The following is a 14078-nucleotide window of genomic DNA, read 5'->3' as shown; positions in this document are numbered from 1 at the left end:
ATTGTCAGATATGCACAAACGGACAATATTGAAGTTGTGTCATAATCATTTATTTATATGTACAAGAGTTTATGCATTTTAGTCATCTCATTTAATGTAATTCAAATTTCTATCATCATCTTCTTCCTCCATTTCGCGCTTGAGCTCTTGGTCAATTTCAACCATGGCCTCCTCCTTGTCTGCCTCGGTTTCTTCCAACCGTTCGGGGGTTTCAGTGAAAGAGTGGGAAACATTATCAGGGAGAATATCACTGCGAGCTTGGAGAAGCTGAGACAATGCACTGTGTGGGTCGGCATACAGCTCCTTGAACTTACCTTGCTCAGCAACATAGCCTCCTTGGCCAAGAACAATAACTTGATCACTTCTACTGATAGTAGATAGTCTGTGTGCAATCGAGATTGTGGTTGACTTCTCCTTCATCAGATTGACGAGAGCCTTATTGACAGACGACTCAGACTCGGCATCTAATGCTGACGTTGCCTCATCTAAAATAAGGATAGATGGACTTTTTATTAAAGCACGGGCAATGGCAATCCTCTGCTTCTGACCGCCACTCAACTGAGCTCCACGAGCACCTACCAGGGTGTCAAGTCCATCAGGGAAATCTGAAATAAAACTACAATTGGCCTTTTTAGCAGCCTCAAAAATCTGTTCTCTTGTAGCTCCAGGAACAGAGTAGGCAATATTCTCGGCAATAGTGCCACTGAATAGAACCGGTTCCTGCGATACTACACCTACATTTCGACGCAAGGATTTAACGCTTACATCCTTTAATTTCTGTTTGCCGATAGAGATAGATCCTTCCAATGGGTCATAAAATCGTAATAATAGTGATGAAATAGTGGATTTACCGCCACCAGATGGGCCAACAATACAAACATTGCTTCCTGGAGGAATGGTAAATGTCAGGTTTTGGAAAATATTTACAGCAGGTCGAGTTGGGTAAGCAAACTTGACATTTTCAAATTTGATTATTCCTCTTGGATTCTCCAACTTTTCACCTTTGGATGGGTGGATGGATGGATTTCTGTCCATGATTTCGAAAAGCCTCGAAGCTGCCCCAGATCCCTTCATGAGCTCACTGTAAAAGTTGCCTATACCACTTACAGCCGATCCAGCGTAAGCAGTATACATTATGTAACTTGTCAGTTGGCCAAATGTTAGAGATCCACTAGTTACCATATTAGCTCCAATGGCCAATAATCCCATAAGAGCGAAATTTCCCGTTAACTGAACAATTGAAAAAAAAGTTCCATTCGCGACGGCTTCTTGTTTGGCAATGCCGAAAACCTCTCTTACCCGATCAGCGTAAAGCCTTACTTCTTGTGACTCTCCTACGAAGGATTGAGCAGTACGAACATTACTAAATCGTTCTTCAGAAACTTTTGTAAGCGAACCAAGGGCGACTTGGAAATTTCTAGAAATCTGGCGCACCTTTCTTCCGTAGAGCCAGGTTCCAGCAAGAACAGGAGGTAATACAAGCATTATTGTGCTAGTTAGTTCTAGCGAAATGTAACTCATCATTCCCACGCCCATTATAGCACTCAAAGTGGATCGCAGACCATCAGCAATATTCTGAGTGACCGATTTCGATACAACATTTGCATCTGTTGTTAGTCTTGAAATCAAATCACCGACTCTATTGGCATCAAAAAATTCCGCATCCTGAGAAATAGTTTTTTTGAAGATAGCCAAACGTAGTTTGGACACTACTCTCTCACCAATTGTTCGTAAGAGAACAGTTCTACCGAACACCGCTGCACTGCCAACCAGGAACACAGATCCAAGACCTATGAAGAAATGGCTTAATGGTAATCCAAATACAAGAGGCGGCTCTGTGGGAGTTGCATTATTTACTGCATCCAATATTTTACCAATAACCCAGGGTAGAGTTAAAGTTACACCTGAGGACAGGAGTAAAAGAGCCATGGCAGCTGCCAAGTTTTTCTTCTCACCCCTTACAAGCGAGAATAGACGAAAAATCTCTTTTCTGGACCCACTACCACTAGCACCATTTGCATGTTGAGGCAGTCTGGCTGCTAAATTCACCTGAGCAGCCTGAATAGCTTTCTCCGATTTTGTGAAATCTGCAGGTGCTTGCTGAACAGAAGAGTCTGGCTGTGTGCCTTGTGAGAGGTTTGATGATGAATCTATTGGTCCATCTGTTGTTTTATTAGAATTAGCAGCTTGCTTGCCAGCAGATGCATTGGGTGTGCTCATAAACGTTCTCGAAAATAATGCTCCAGAAACATTATTAGCGTCCGATGTTATAGCAGGTCTAAACCCCTTAACTACATCATTCAGAATTGACCCCGCCAATAGTCTTGTATTCCTTATGCTCACTTTTCCAACTGATCTAGTTCCAGTATGAGCGCTTCGATGACTGAGTCCAACACCTAACCTCGACTGTAGATAGCCTCTCGCCAGTCCTATTGCCAGAGTATTCCCACCTAGCACAGAATGGTCAATAGATATATTTCTACTGACGAGACATATCCGCGTTGACATTTGTGAAAACATTTCCAGCGAACTTTTCTCAATCTATCTCATAACATTCCAACGCTAGACCCTCCGCTATGACACAGTCTAAACACAAAATGGTAAATTGAAGCTCTGCAAGAAATGCGACTGAATGATCTGTGTCAACTTTTCTCTATAAATCTGGTAGTTTTAAAGAACCAATACACCCTGGTATTTTATTTGTCCAATTTCGAATTTTACCTCTATAGTTCTACGAAGTTAAGCCGAGTTAGGTCCTGCCGACATCAGCGGGGTATCTTCCGTAATATGCTTAAATTTCGTCTGCCTGCAAGTCAATAAATGCCATTTATCTGATACCGAGATGTGAACAGTCATGTCTCAACGAGCTCGACCTCCGCTGACGCCGGGACCGGGGCTTTGGGGATTGGCTCAAATCGTCCTCAATAGTTTGTGAAATATGTTTTACTGTCTCTCAGGATATTATACAATGGGGGCGGGTCCTATTTTTCAGGAGCAAAGTGGCTTAGTAGTTAAGTGAGAGCCCCGAAACTCTGGACCCTGTCCACAGTGAGCTTGTTTTAAGGCCCTAATCTCTCATTACAGTGAACTTTTATCAATTTTAATTACATAAATGAACCTAGATCGAGCGCTTAGGCGGTGGTGTTCTTAAGACCAACAGACAAAAGTTGAGGCTCGGATTCTGTATAGTTAGTCTCAATATCTTTAAGAGTATCATGGAACAAATAAAAACATCCAAGCACGTTATATCCGTGATTTAAATGGCTGGCATTAAACCAGAGGTATCTACTTACGCTTGCCATCAGTCCATCTAGCGGCCTTGGTCTCGAGGAAGTCGACCTTTTGGGCAGCGACACGTTGGTCCTCCTTGAGAGCACGTCTCAAGGTACGAGCAGCAATAGCAACGTATTTGTTAAAACTGGAAGTTAGTCATTGAACTATAAGTAGCTTGGTATCCATAGACTTATGGCCAAGTAACCCATTTCACATCCATCCAGAGCTTCCTAATCTGGTTGATGGTATCAAAAAGTCCCACTACGCCAGGGAACAGCGGTTACAAACCGTTTCCTTGAACGATTGACATCATTGCGAATTCGCAAAAACTTCAACATGTTGCTCAATCATTGGTCCCAATTCCAGACAACCGGCTCGAGATACTCGAACATGACTATTTGACACCTGGCTCATGTATCTGAGTAGTGGAATTTCGATGCCAGTGCACTTCTGAGGGAAATCAGAGATCCAACATGAGTATCCTGTTAATGCGCAAAAGTAGACTTACGAAACTCCAGCGGGCTTGGCCATTGTGTATATGAATTAGATGCGTGTGTTTTGGCGTGGATTGGCTTGAAACTCGTTCTCTCGTTCAAATTTCAACTTCTACTTTTCCTGCGAACCTCTTTAACCAATAAGAGTCGAATCTGCAGATGAGACCTGCTAGCGCCGTACATCATGTGGGTTAGGATGTATCTATCGCGAAGTCTATAAGCTGTCTCGAGTATTCAGATTTAGTTCACTTGACCGACTAAGGGGAAAAAAAAAAGAAATCAATTCATGTGTTTACGAGAGGTATGGTGAGTCTTGCTATTCCAATAAAAAAATAATTGTAGGCTCGGTGCAGTAATGAGCTTAGATGCCTGAAGTATACCTGAAATGCAAAGAATAATTATATGGGCCCCTGTAGGCCGATCCTAAATATTTGGAGGTTCCTATAATCGCTTTAGAAGAAGAGCTCCACTTAAAAGCTAACACAATCGTACAGCCTGTGTCTTGTATTGATAAACACGTGGTGTAGTTTGCTGATCTAGTGCCGGCGAAGTCTTCAAGAGGAGAAATGTCTCCGGCACTTTCCGAGATCCACTTATCTATTCAAGTATACTCTCATTAGAAGATAGGTGTTATTCATACTATAACAAGTAGGGCATATTACAATCCATCCCAATATGTCCATGCCGTTTTATATCTGATGGATTTTCTTAATTTATGCCAAAATAGTTATAGAACGATCTGCAGGGTCTTCTACGGCTGAGTGAGACAGATCCATCTCGAAAAAAAAAATTGGGGATGCATGATAGAGACCCTAGAAGCCAGAGCTGGACAACGTGCTTGATCTAGTTTTGTTCTTCTTGTTACAAAAAGAATTTAAACAGAGATTTACAGCTGTACCCAGAAATAATATTTTCTTGGTAGAAGAAGAAATTTATCTCTAAAAATTCGTCATGACTGCAGAAAAACCTGTTACGCACAAGAAAGAGAGAACCAAGAAACCCTCGCCGGAAAATCAACAGAAGAGGAAAATTAATGATGAGACCGATAGTCCAAAATCGAAAGCTGTTGGTGGCCATAAAAAGCTAAAACAGGCTGCTACCGATAAAAAGCTGTTGGACTATTATTGGGCTCTTGCCAGCGATGATCCGAAAGAACGTCTCGAAGCTGCTATTGGTCTTTTGAAAGGGCTCAATGAGTCCGACTCTGAAGCTGACTGGAAATATGCATTTGATAGACTGCTCAAGGGTCTATCGAGTTCCAGAGGCTCTGCTCGATTGGGCTTTTCAATGGCATTAAGCGAGGTCTTGAATTGTCGACAAGACTTTATCGATGTATGGTTATATCTTGACTCTGTCGCTGAGTATTTCAATATCCCATCCAATGCAAATGGCCATGAAGAGCGAGGACTTAACTTTGGCACTCTCTTTGCCTTAAGAACTCTGGCTCAAAGCCCTCTGCTTTTCAAGTCTTCTACTACTATCAGAGAATTCGAACGATTCATTGATCTGTCTCTTGAATTAGCACAAAGAAAAATCTGGCTACGTGAAAGTGTATTTTTTGCCCTTTGTGATTTAATTAAAAAGCTAACTCATGATAAGTTTGAAAACCTTGGCTATAGCATCAAAAATGCAATTGAGCTTACACTGAAAAAAGTTCAAGATGCCGGCGTTACTCTTACTTCGGAAGGAGTTGCTCTATATCTTTCCCTGGATGAAGGGCAGAGAAATGAGTTCTCAATTACTGGAGGCTGGAAAAATAATGACCCCTTGTTAACTAGTAATTTGGTAAGCTTAGCCAAAGCACTTAAAGAGGTACCAGTTAACAATGAGCAAAATGAAGATGCCAGTGACAGGGCAAAACTCAAAGGCAATTGGAAGCCCACGTTACACTTTGTTTGGGAGTTGTTAATACAAGAACTAAACGGCATAAAGAAAAATAACGAGGCCACTAAATCCAAAGATAAGAAATCTAATAAGATTAAGAAAGATAATGTTATCCCTCAACGTGTTGGTATTGACGAATTCTGGAAGGTGGTAGTTGATGAAAGCCTATTCGCCAATTCTGCCTCTAGTGAGAGAAAGTATTGGGGATTTGAAGTATTTATTCTCTTTTTACAGCTTGCTGCTCCTCAAAATGTCAAGGACCTTTTCAGTCCCAATTTTGTTCGCTGTCTAACTAATCAACTGTCTCAGCAAGACAGACTGCTTAATAAGGAAGCCAAAAAAGTGGTTTCGTCTCTGCAGGATGCGGTCGCCAAGCGCCCCGAAATCACTATTGATATAGTGGAGTGTCTGTTGGAGAAAATTCCAAACTTTGATGTCATTACCAAAACAAAAACTCTTTCTAATCTGATCTTAGCTGTCCCCTCTGATCAAATCAGTCGTCTGGTTGATGTGTTCGTATCGATATTTGAGGACCCTAAAAAGTCAGAAGAAAAGGCTACTGAACTGAGAAGGCAATGGGCTCTGGATAATTTATTGAGTCTTGTGAAAACAAGACGTAGTGAACCCGGTTCCTCTGTTTGGATAGAACAAATCATTAATGTCTTGGTCAAGTTCGGTTTTTTCAAAGGTCTGGGACCAGCTGTCTCTCCCACTACTGTTGAGAACTGTCACACTCGTCTTAACTCGGTTCTTTCTCTTACAGTGGGTTCTAACAGAGACGACAATCGATCATGGGCTTTTTACGTGCTGAATTCCATTCTTTCTCTTGAGGAGGCTAAGAATGAGCTTGTTCACGACTTTGAGGGTGATCTGTTGAAGGCGAAAAACAAGTCTATCAAGACATTGGAGAAGATCCGAAAGAAGAGATCAAGCTCGACCCATGCTGATACCTCTCAGTTGGAGGCCTTTGAGTTACTATTTTCTCTAGTCTTGATTCAAGTGTACTCTACTGACAGTGAGGCCGCGACGGTTCTAGACGAACTTCAAATGTGTTATAATAACATCATTGGCAAGTCGTGTCATCAGGAAGATGATGGTGAAGAAGTTGATGCAACACAAGTGTTATCAGAAATCTTACTTAGTTTTCTTTCGCGGCGATCGGCTCTATTACGAAGGCTATCTGAAACTGTTTGGAGCACCTTCACCTCTCAAATCACCAAGGAGAGTCTGCAACTTCTCTATGATGTTCTTGAAAGCAGTGAAAGTGCTCAGGGTCAAGGTGAGCTTTTTGACGAAGACGACGATAATATGGAGATCGACGAGGAAGATGAGGATGACGAGGAGAATGAAGCAGACGACGAAGAAGATGACGAAAACGATGATGATGACGATGATGAGATCAGCGATGAGGAGGAGGAAGACGATGATGATGATGCAGTGAAAGAAGCCGACAGGCAAGCACATGAAGCGCTCGCCAAAGCTTTGGGCATTAATGAAGAAGGTGAGGCATCTCAGTCCATTGACGAAGATGATGACGATGACGAATCCATGGATGATGAGCAAATGATGGCTCTTGATGAGCAACTTGCTGGAATCTTTAGAGAGAGACAAAAGGTGCTAAACGCTCATAAGACCCCAACACAGAAAAAGCAAGCCTCGCTTGAAGCCAAGCAGAACATGGTCCAGTTTAAGTCGAGGGTTCTCGATCTACTGGAGATTTATATCAAGGCCCAATCGTCGAGTCCGTTGCTTTTGACTACGATTCCCTCCTTGCTAACTGTTATTCGAATTACGAGAGATGTATCTCTTGGTGACAAAGCACACCAACTTCTGAAGAACAAACTCTGCAAAGTGAAGACTCTACCAAAATTGGCAGATGGGGATGTCGAAAACGCGTTGGAAATATTGTCATCTGTTCATGCACAGGCTAGAAGAAGTACAAACAAAGCTCACTCATTGGCCTGTAATCAAGCAAGCGTGTTTCTCTCCAAAACTCTTCTCAATCATGATAAAGATTTGGCTGAGAAAATCAGCTCCGTTTATGCATCATCTCTTACAGACTGGATCAAAGTGTCGCACAGTAAAATCTCACCAGCTCTGTTTTTCGATTTCGTTAATTACATTGCATCCACAAAGAATAATAAAAAATAGATAACTGTATATATATGTAGCATAGAAATTGATAATTTAGTACATAAAACGAGCACAGCCCCTTCGGTAGAGGTTGGTTGTATATATCTGGTGTTATGATTGTTGTTTAGTATCTCTTGAGATCTGAAAGCATGTTTCCCATAATTTGGCACAACATAAACAATGATTTCTTCCGCACCTTTCATACGAACATGGTTCTATATTGATCTTGGTATCGTCATGGATGGAGGAGCAGTGTTTTCCTCGAACTGTCATGTCAGAATGAGTACGTACACAATGGGGGCTCGAGAATTGGAGATGCTAAATATCGAGTCCGTTTACTTCACTACTTGTCCTCCTATACCTCCTGATTACGCCGAATATCGCAAGATTTTGAAGAAAGGAGTCAGAAGTCATATGACTTGGGCCGAGGTTTTTAACCAGCAGCCTGAGAATGGTCTTAAGAAGTATCTACAATCCCAAGTTGGTAGAACAAAAATGGCAAATTTTCTTCATCAACTTGCACTCAATCCATTCGCACGCGACATTCCTTTTGCTAGCTTTACCTTACAAGAAGGTCTTGTGTCATCGAGTCTTAAAATCAACAACAGTACGGCATGTGCACAACAGCACGCAATTTTTCAGTTTGCCCTATCCATTCATAATGACCAATTTTTAAACAGTCGACAATTTTGGTGGCAAGTATACTCTGTTGCAGATTTCTTTCATGAATCTCGCCCTCCTTCTTGTAGCCCTCCACCATATGCTCTTGCAATTGACTAGCTAAGCATTTTTATCTCGGTAAGTTGGCGCATTAATTAGGGAATCGAATGCAATCTGTCAACAATTTAATGCACACTTTGGTTATATAAATGCCAGTTATTTACACATAGTATTTTTATTTATTTTATTCAAAGCAATCTTCAGGCTATGGTGCTTTTCGGACTAATTAGGGGTGATGGCCCTGAGCTGTCACTTGCACATATTCAAGACCCTGATATCCCGGTAATTGAGCACGATGAGGATGAGAAGCGAATGGCATTGGCCGGCTTGGGTATAACAGAGTATAATGATTCTGATGACAAGCATAAACGTTCCTACGGTAAACATCGATCCAGCGCCCGTAATAGCCACTCTGACATAGCGATAATTCCGGTTCACGGGAGTGACAATGGCAGCAAATCTGCCGACCATAGCAGTGAAAACTTTGGCGATTTAGAGACATCACCTGTTTCGAGTACTTCTATGCGACATGAAAAGTTTCAACCCATAAGTGAAGACAATAACCCCATCAAAAGATGCTCTGGAATCCAAGAGAAGGGAGCTACAGGAACATACAGAGATACTGGTAGTGTCGCATCCTCTCAATCGTCACCTGAATTCACTTCAGACATGTCTCATAAACGGCTGTCATCTCGTCTATCACAGCTTTCTCAAATGTCCGGGCTGTCGCGGCTAACTTCACAGCTTGCTCATTTAGGGACAAAGTCCTATAGCTCGAGTCTTGGATCTTCACCCCCTGTTCCACATGACGGGCTCTCAGAAACAAGTTCTCCAAAGGCAGACAAAACCTGAAAAAGGAATTTCGGAATTTCAACTCGTTAAATCTCGGCTATGTCATATGAGCAAGAATATAATCTATATGACATGATTATTTATTCTTTCCCAATATAAAATAACATGATGATGACCCGCTTCCATGCACCAATGATCGCAGCTTGCATTCATTCTATGCAGGTACTTGAGTTTCACGCGATTAGAAACTGTCCTTCTCGCGCCACAGCGGCATATTTGAAAAAAACGCATCATTTGAATCATTCTTAAACATAATAGTCAACATTGAGTGTCGAAATCATGAGCACGGATAAGGACACAGTTGCTCTTAATGAGTCAAAGGAACAGGTAGAAGATGACTATCGCGAAAGTGAGGATGAAGACTTTAATCCTGATAACGTCAATGGCGGTATAGAGAATGATGGTGAAGGAGATTCGTCGGACGATGATGAAGCAGGTTATCAAGATGAGGAAGATAAAAGCTTAGCAAGCAAGTACAAGGATCTCGAGGGGGTTGGTCTTATTAAAACGAGAGCTCAACGAAAAGAGGAAGAGGAAAAAGCTAAGGAGTATGCTAAATCTCAAGAAAAATCGTCGATAGATGTCAATGCTCTTTGGAATGAGCTGAATGATTCCAAGCCCAAACAAGCTGTTGAGCCTTCGGTGGGTGCTGTAACGGCACCCAAATCCAAATCAATCGAAAATGACGTACAAAATGGTTCGACGTCGACCTCAATCCAAGAAGAATATATCACAATCAAGAGATCATACAAGTTTGCTGGTAATGTAACTACAGAGGAAAAGAAAGTACTTGCGAGCTCAGCTGAAGGTAAAGCGTATCTTGCGGAACAGAACCAATTGGAAAAGGATGCCACTGTTCCCAAATCCAAAACAAAGGGCCCAAAAAAGCGCAAGTCTACTCTTATGGATGAACTTGAAGCCGGAAAGGCAAAACGAATGAATACTCTGGAGAAAAGTCGACTAGACTGGCTGGGTTTTGTTGATCAAGAGGGCATTCGTGACGACCTTTCACGACACAACAAAGGTGGATATCTACACAAACAGGATTTCCTGTCCAGAGTCGAGCATAAAATTGATCAAGATATCAAAGCAGCCTTGAAAAAAAAATAGATGCCATATTGAGGCGTCGAATTGTCTATGCTATGGCACTAATGTTAATGACTTGATGAAAAAAATGAACGAACATATATTTTATAACGTTAATCTATTAGATATTAATGAAACAAATGAAATTAGATACTTTCGTTGGAACAAAACATTTTTGTCCACTAAAAATGAGGGACATTCAAACTAGTCATGATCAATGATAAAATGCTAAAAACACCTTCTCCAAGTACCAAACCACTCGATGCAATAATGAGGAGAACGGTTGAATCATGGTCATTGTGCTTACTCAGCCAGTAAGCAGAAATACAGCCACCAATGAATCTGGCGAGAGTAAATGATGGGGTATTGTAGATACCAATACCGACAGCAACACCCGAAGGAATGTACTTGGTCCACTTAGAGTGTTTTTCATCAGCATAAATGACTTTTAGTAATGCAAAAATAGTGAAAATCACTGAAAAGATGAGTGCGAACTTTCCTACATGAGGTGGTAGGCCGTCACCAGTGACTAGTCTCGAGCAATCGATCCAGATAACGGCGGTTGGAATTCGGAATAATGAACCGGGAATTTCATACACACTGTCGTATAATCTGTAAACTAGAGATGACAAGATAGCGGACCATGCGCTTCCAATAACCTGGGCATAGAACTGAGCCTTTGGAGAAGCACCTATTAAATGGCCAGTTTTGAGATCTTGCATCAAATCTCCTGCTTGCTGGGCACCAGCTTCAGTGATACCACCAGCGACAAGATTAATGAGAACGGCCGCTGGATGGTCGCGAGGAACAATCAAGGCAAACAGAACTTGAGAAATCTTGCCAATACCAGAAACTGGGTTCAAATCAGTCTCACCAAGAGCTCGTACTCCTAAAACGCTCAAAAACATTGCCAAAATAACTGCGCATACTGTAGCATACAAAGGTATAATTGGACCAAATACCCAGCGGGTGGTGATGATACAGAAAACAAGTGACACCAGAAGTCCAATAATAGCAACCTTATGAGAAACTAAAAACTGAGGAGGAGAGTCATGATCATGCTCTAAATGATGTTTGCTCGCATTAGCACTAGCCAGACCATCCTCGGGAGTCTCACCCTCAACGGATAATGACTGGTAACCAGTCAAATCAGTCTGAGACCCGGATCTTGATCCTTGAGTACCCTTCATGTGTTTGTACCAGTTATACAATGATCTGATAGAGATTGCAATAAACGACACAACAGTGTCAGCAACCATAATGGCTAAACTGATCCAAAGGATCCAGCCTTGTGCCCCGGTCTTCCAATCATCGACTGGCCCTTGAGCCCATCCGAAATGAGTGGCCATTGGGGCCAAGATTCCCCAACCTAGAATCGCACCCAGTAACATGGATGATACAGTAGGCAATCCCATAATAATACCCTGACCGATATATGCTGGAGAAGGTTGGAAGGTCCACAAATAGCTCTTGGCCAAATAAGACCCAAACACTGGTAAATTTCTTATTATTGGTGTAAAGTATGCTAGAACCGTGTATGCTGCAGAAATAGAGAAGGATGTTAGCAATACCTGAATGTTCTTTAGATAAGTCACTTGCGAATGGTGGTCTCTATCCTGTGGACTCTCTTCATCTCTTGAAAGTACATTACTGCTCTCATTTTCTTGAACCTCGCTTTCACCTTCAATATCGTTTTCATCGATAGGTACTCTATCAAATGAACTTTTATGAAGAACGGCAATCAGAGTCGCAGTAGCGCTTCCAGATGGGAATCGCAACTTCTCTTTGACAATGATCTGTGTCCTAAGCAACACAGCAAAGAACACTCCAAAAAATGACAGTCCTGCAGACCATACAATCAGCTGTGCCATCGATAAATGGATAGGACCTGTAGATAATACATTTCGAATGCTGAGTATAGGATCCAAATGGCTATCATCACGGCCTAGTCCGGCCTCAGAAGGTCTTAAAAACTTTTCAATGGCGGGAACAACACCCACAAATCCAAATGCCAATGGTCCTGTACCAACAGCTACAGCCAAACTCTGGACAAACACATTTTCAACGTCAGTGAATGGATAAGTCAAATATTTCTGGAGAGACTTAAAAGTAGCAAATGCCAGTAGTGCAGACGGTAGACCCATCATAGAAACCCATCCTGTTTGTAAACCAAACTGGAAATTCGAAAACAGAACGATACTTCCAATGGCCAGTCCCGTGATTATGGATCGAATTGTCACTTGAGGGTTGGCAGCCTTCTGGCTCCACTCCTGAAAATGGCTTTGACTCATGTCTCAACTGGCAATAGCGTAAATTAGCCGGGATTAATCTTAGCCTTCTACCACCTAAAACACCTGCCGCAATGTCAACAGCACTCGGCACCAGCAAACCCCAAAAATCCTACTCCCGCTTCTAGTCTAACCAAGTCAAACCGACAATAAGACACATTCAAATCGGAGTGCACTGACAGAATCAGAGTCCCTTTAAATTTGTCAGCACTGGCACAAATTTCGCAGTCCGGCGCTCATTTGTCCTGCATCATCCATACATGATATAATTTAAGCACGGCGCTAATTACTTGACACTTCTTATCATCCGCGTGGGGGTCGATAACGTGCTTAGTGCATATCAGCGAACCGTGCCTGAGTGAGTGCGGTGATACAGCTTTCTATCGGTGACTGCCTCCGGCGGCTGGGGCTTTGCCCCAGACCCCATTGCTCCTCTCGCTTCGCTCGAGTCGGAGCGTCGAGAGGTCTACGAAGTTTGAAATTTGTCAAATGGCTGGTTTTTTGGAATTCTGGCGCTTATCGTCACCACTTACTTTACTGCTATATTTTGCATCAACTTAATAGGTGCTATTCATTTCGAGTTCGAGAAGATCGATAAAGAATATAAGCTATTGAATTATAATCAGATGGAAATATGCCTCCTTTTCAGATGGCTGTTGACACTGAGAAACAGTATGGTCTAGGGTTGTTTCTGGATGTAAAGAGTGGTGAACAGAAGATAGTCGGCAGTTGGACTCTTTCTCCTCCATCGTTTAGCTTAGTTCATGTTTTACTTCTGGTGTTGATCGCTCCTGTCATACATCTCAGTTTATAGGAATAATTCCCAGCGCTATATATTATAACTGTGGAGCTTCACATACCAGCGTACCAGTTTGGCGGTTCTACTGGCCATCTGGGGTCGAGCAGAATGTGGGGACTGGTTTTTAATATTGTTACTCATTATATGCATAGTCCCAACGGCGGGGCTCTTTTTCGGCTGTTTTCAAAGGGGTAGTACTAGAATTTTACTCTACACATTCTTCCCCTAAAGTTGCATCCTAATAAACTTTATTATGGAAGCAATTGGTCAGAAACGGGTTGCTTATATAACTAACAGCATTTCAACAGGAGGAGGACCTGCCAACATATAATTCTACACTCTTCGTCAATGTCGGCTAAATACCATGGGCTAATATTCTGATAGATGTAATTGCTTAAAGTTAGTTACAGGGGCAGGCAGCAGTTTTTCCGATGTCATAAATGTCTTAGATGGTTTTCTCCGCAGCTGCATAGGATCATCCAGGTTGCATGCTCAATGCACGATGGGTCTGCAAAGCCGTTGTATTTAGACTGAGAGAATACCTCCTGG

The 14078-nt window shown here is 42.1% G+C and overlaps 4 protein-coding genes across 4 annotated transcripts; 2 read left to right on the top strand and 2 right to left on the bottom strand.

The window, feature by feature from the left end:
* Positions 1-87: 87 nt before the first annotated feature.
* On the bottom strand, positions 88-2508 carry MDL2 (ATP-binding cassette permease MDL2; the record flags this gene model as incomplete). Its single annotated transcript, XM_018879763.1, has 1 exon — positions 88-2508. One exon carries the CDS (start codon positions 2506-2508, stop codon positions 88-90), a length of 2421 nt encoding a protein of 806 aa, XP_018737648.1.
* A 2210-nt stretch (positions 2509-4718) lies between these two features.
* On the top strand, positions 4719-7802 carry POL5 (Pol5p; the record flags this gene model as incomplete). Its single annotated transcript, XM_018879762.1, has 1 exon — positions 4719-7802. One exon carries the CDS (start codon positions 4719-4721, stop codon positions 7800-7802), a length of 3084 nt encoding a protein of 1027 aa, XP_018737647.1.
* Positions 7803-9635: 1833 nt separating this feature from the next.
* Positions 9636-10466, top strand: SWC5 (Swc5p; the record flags this gene model as incomplete). The annotated part of the gene is made up of 1 exon (XM_018879761.1): positions 9636-10466. One exon carries the CDS (start codon positions 9636-9638, stop codon positions 10464-10466), a length of 831 nt encoding a protein of 276 aa, XP_018737646.1.
* A 158-nt stretch (positions 10467-10624) lies between these two features.
* AWJ20_2792 (uncharacterized protein) lies at positions 10625-12733 on the bottom strand (the record flags this gene model as incomplete). Its single annotated transcript, XM_018879760.1, has 1 exon — positions 10625-12733. The coding sequence occupies one exon, from the start codon at positions 12731-12733 to the stop codon at positions 10625-10627; it is 2109 nt and encodes a 702-aa protein (XP_018737645.1).
* Between the last annotated feature and the right edge of the window lie 1345 nt (positions 12734-14078).

This window comes from Sugiyamaella lignohabitans, chromosome B, assembly GCF_001640025.1.
Source record: "Sugiyamaella lignohabitans strain CBS 10342 chromosome B, complete sequence".
Lineage (NCBI taxonomy): Eukaryota > Fungi > Ascomycota > Dipodascomycetes > Dipodascales > Trichomonascaceae > Sugiyamaella > Sugiyamaella lignohabitans.
The sequence above is the reverse complement of the archived record's forward strand: the minus strand, read 5'-3'. Positions and strand labels throughout refer to the sequence as shown.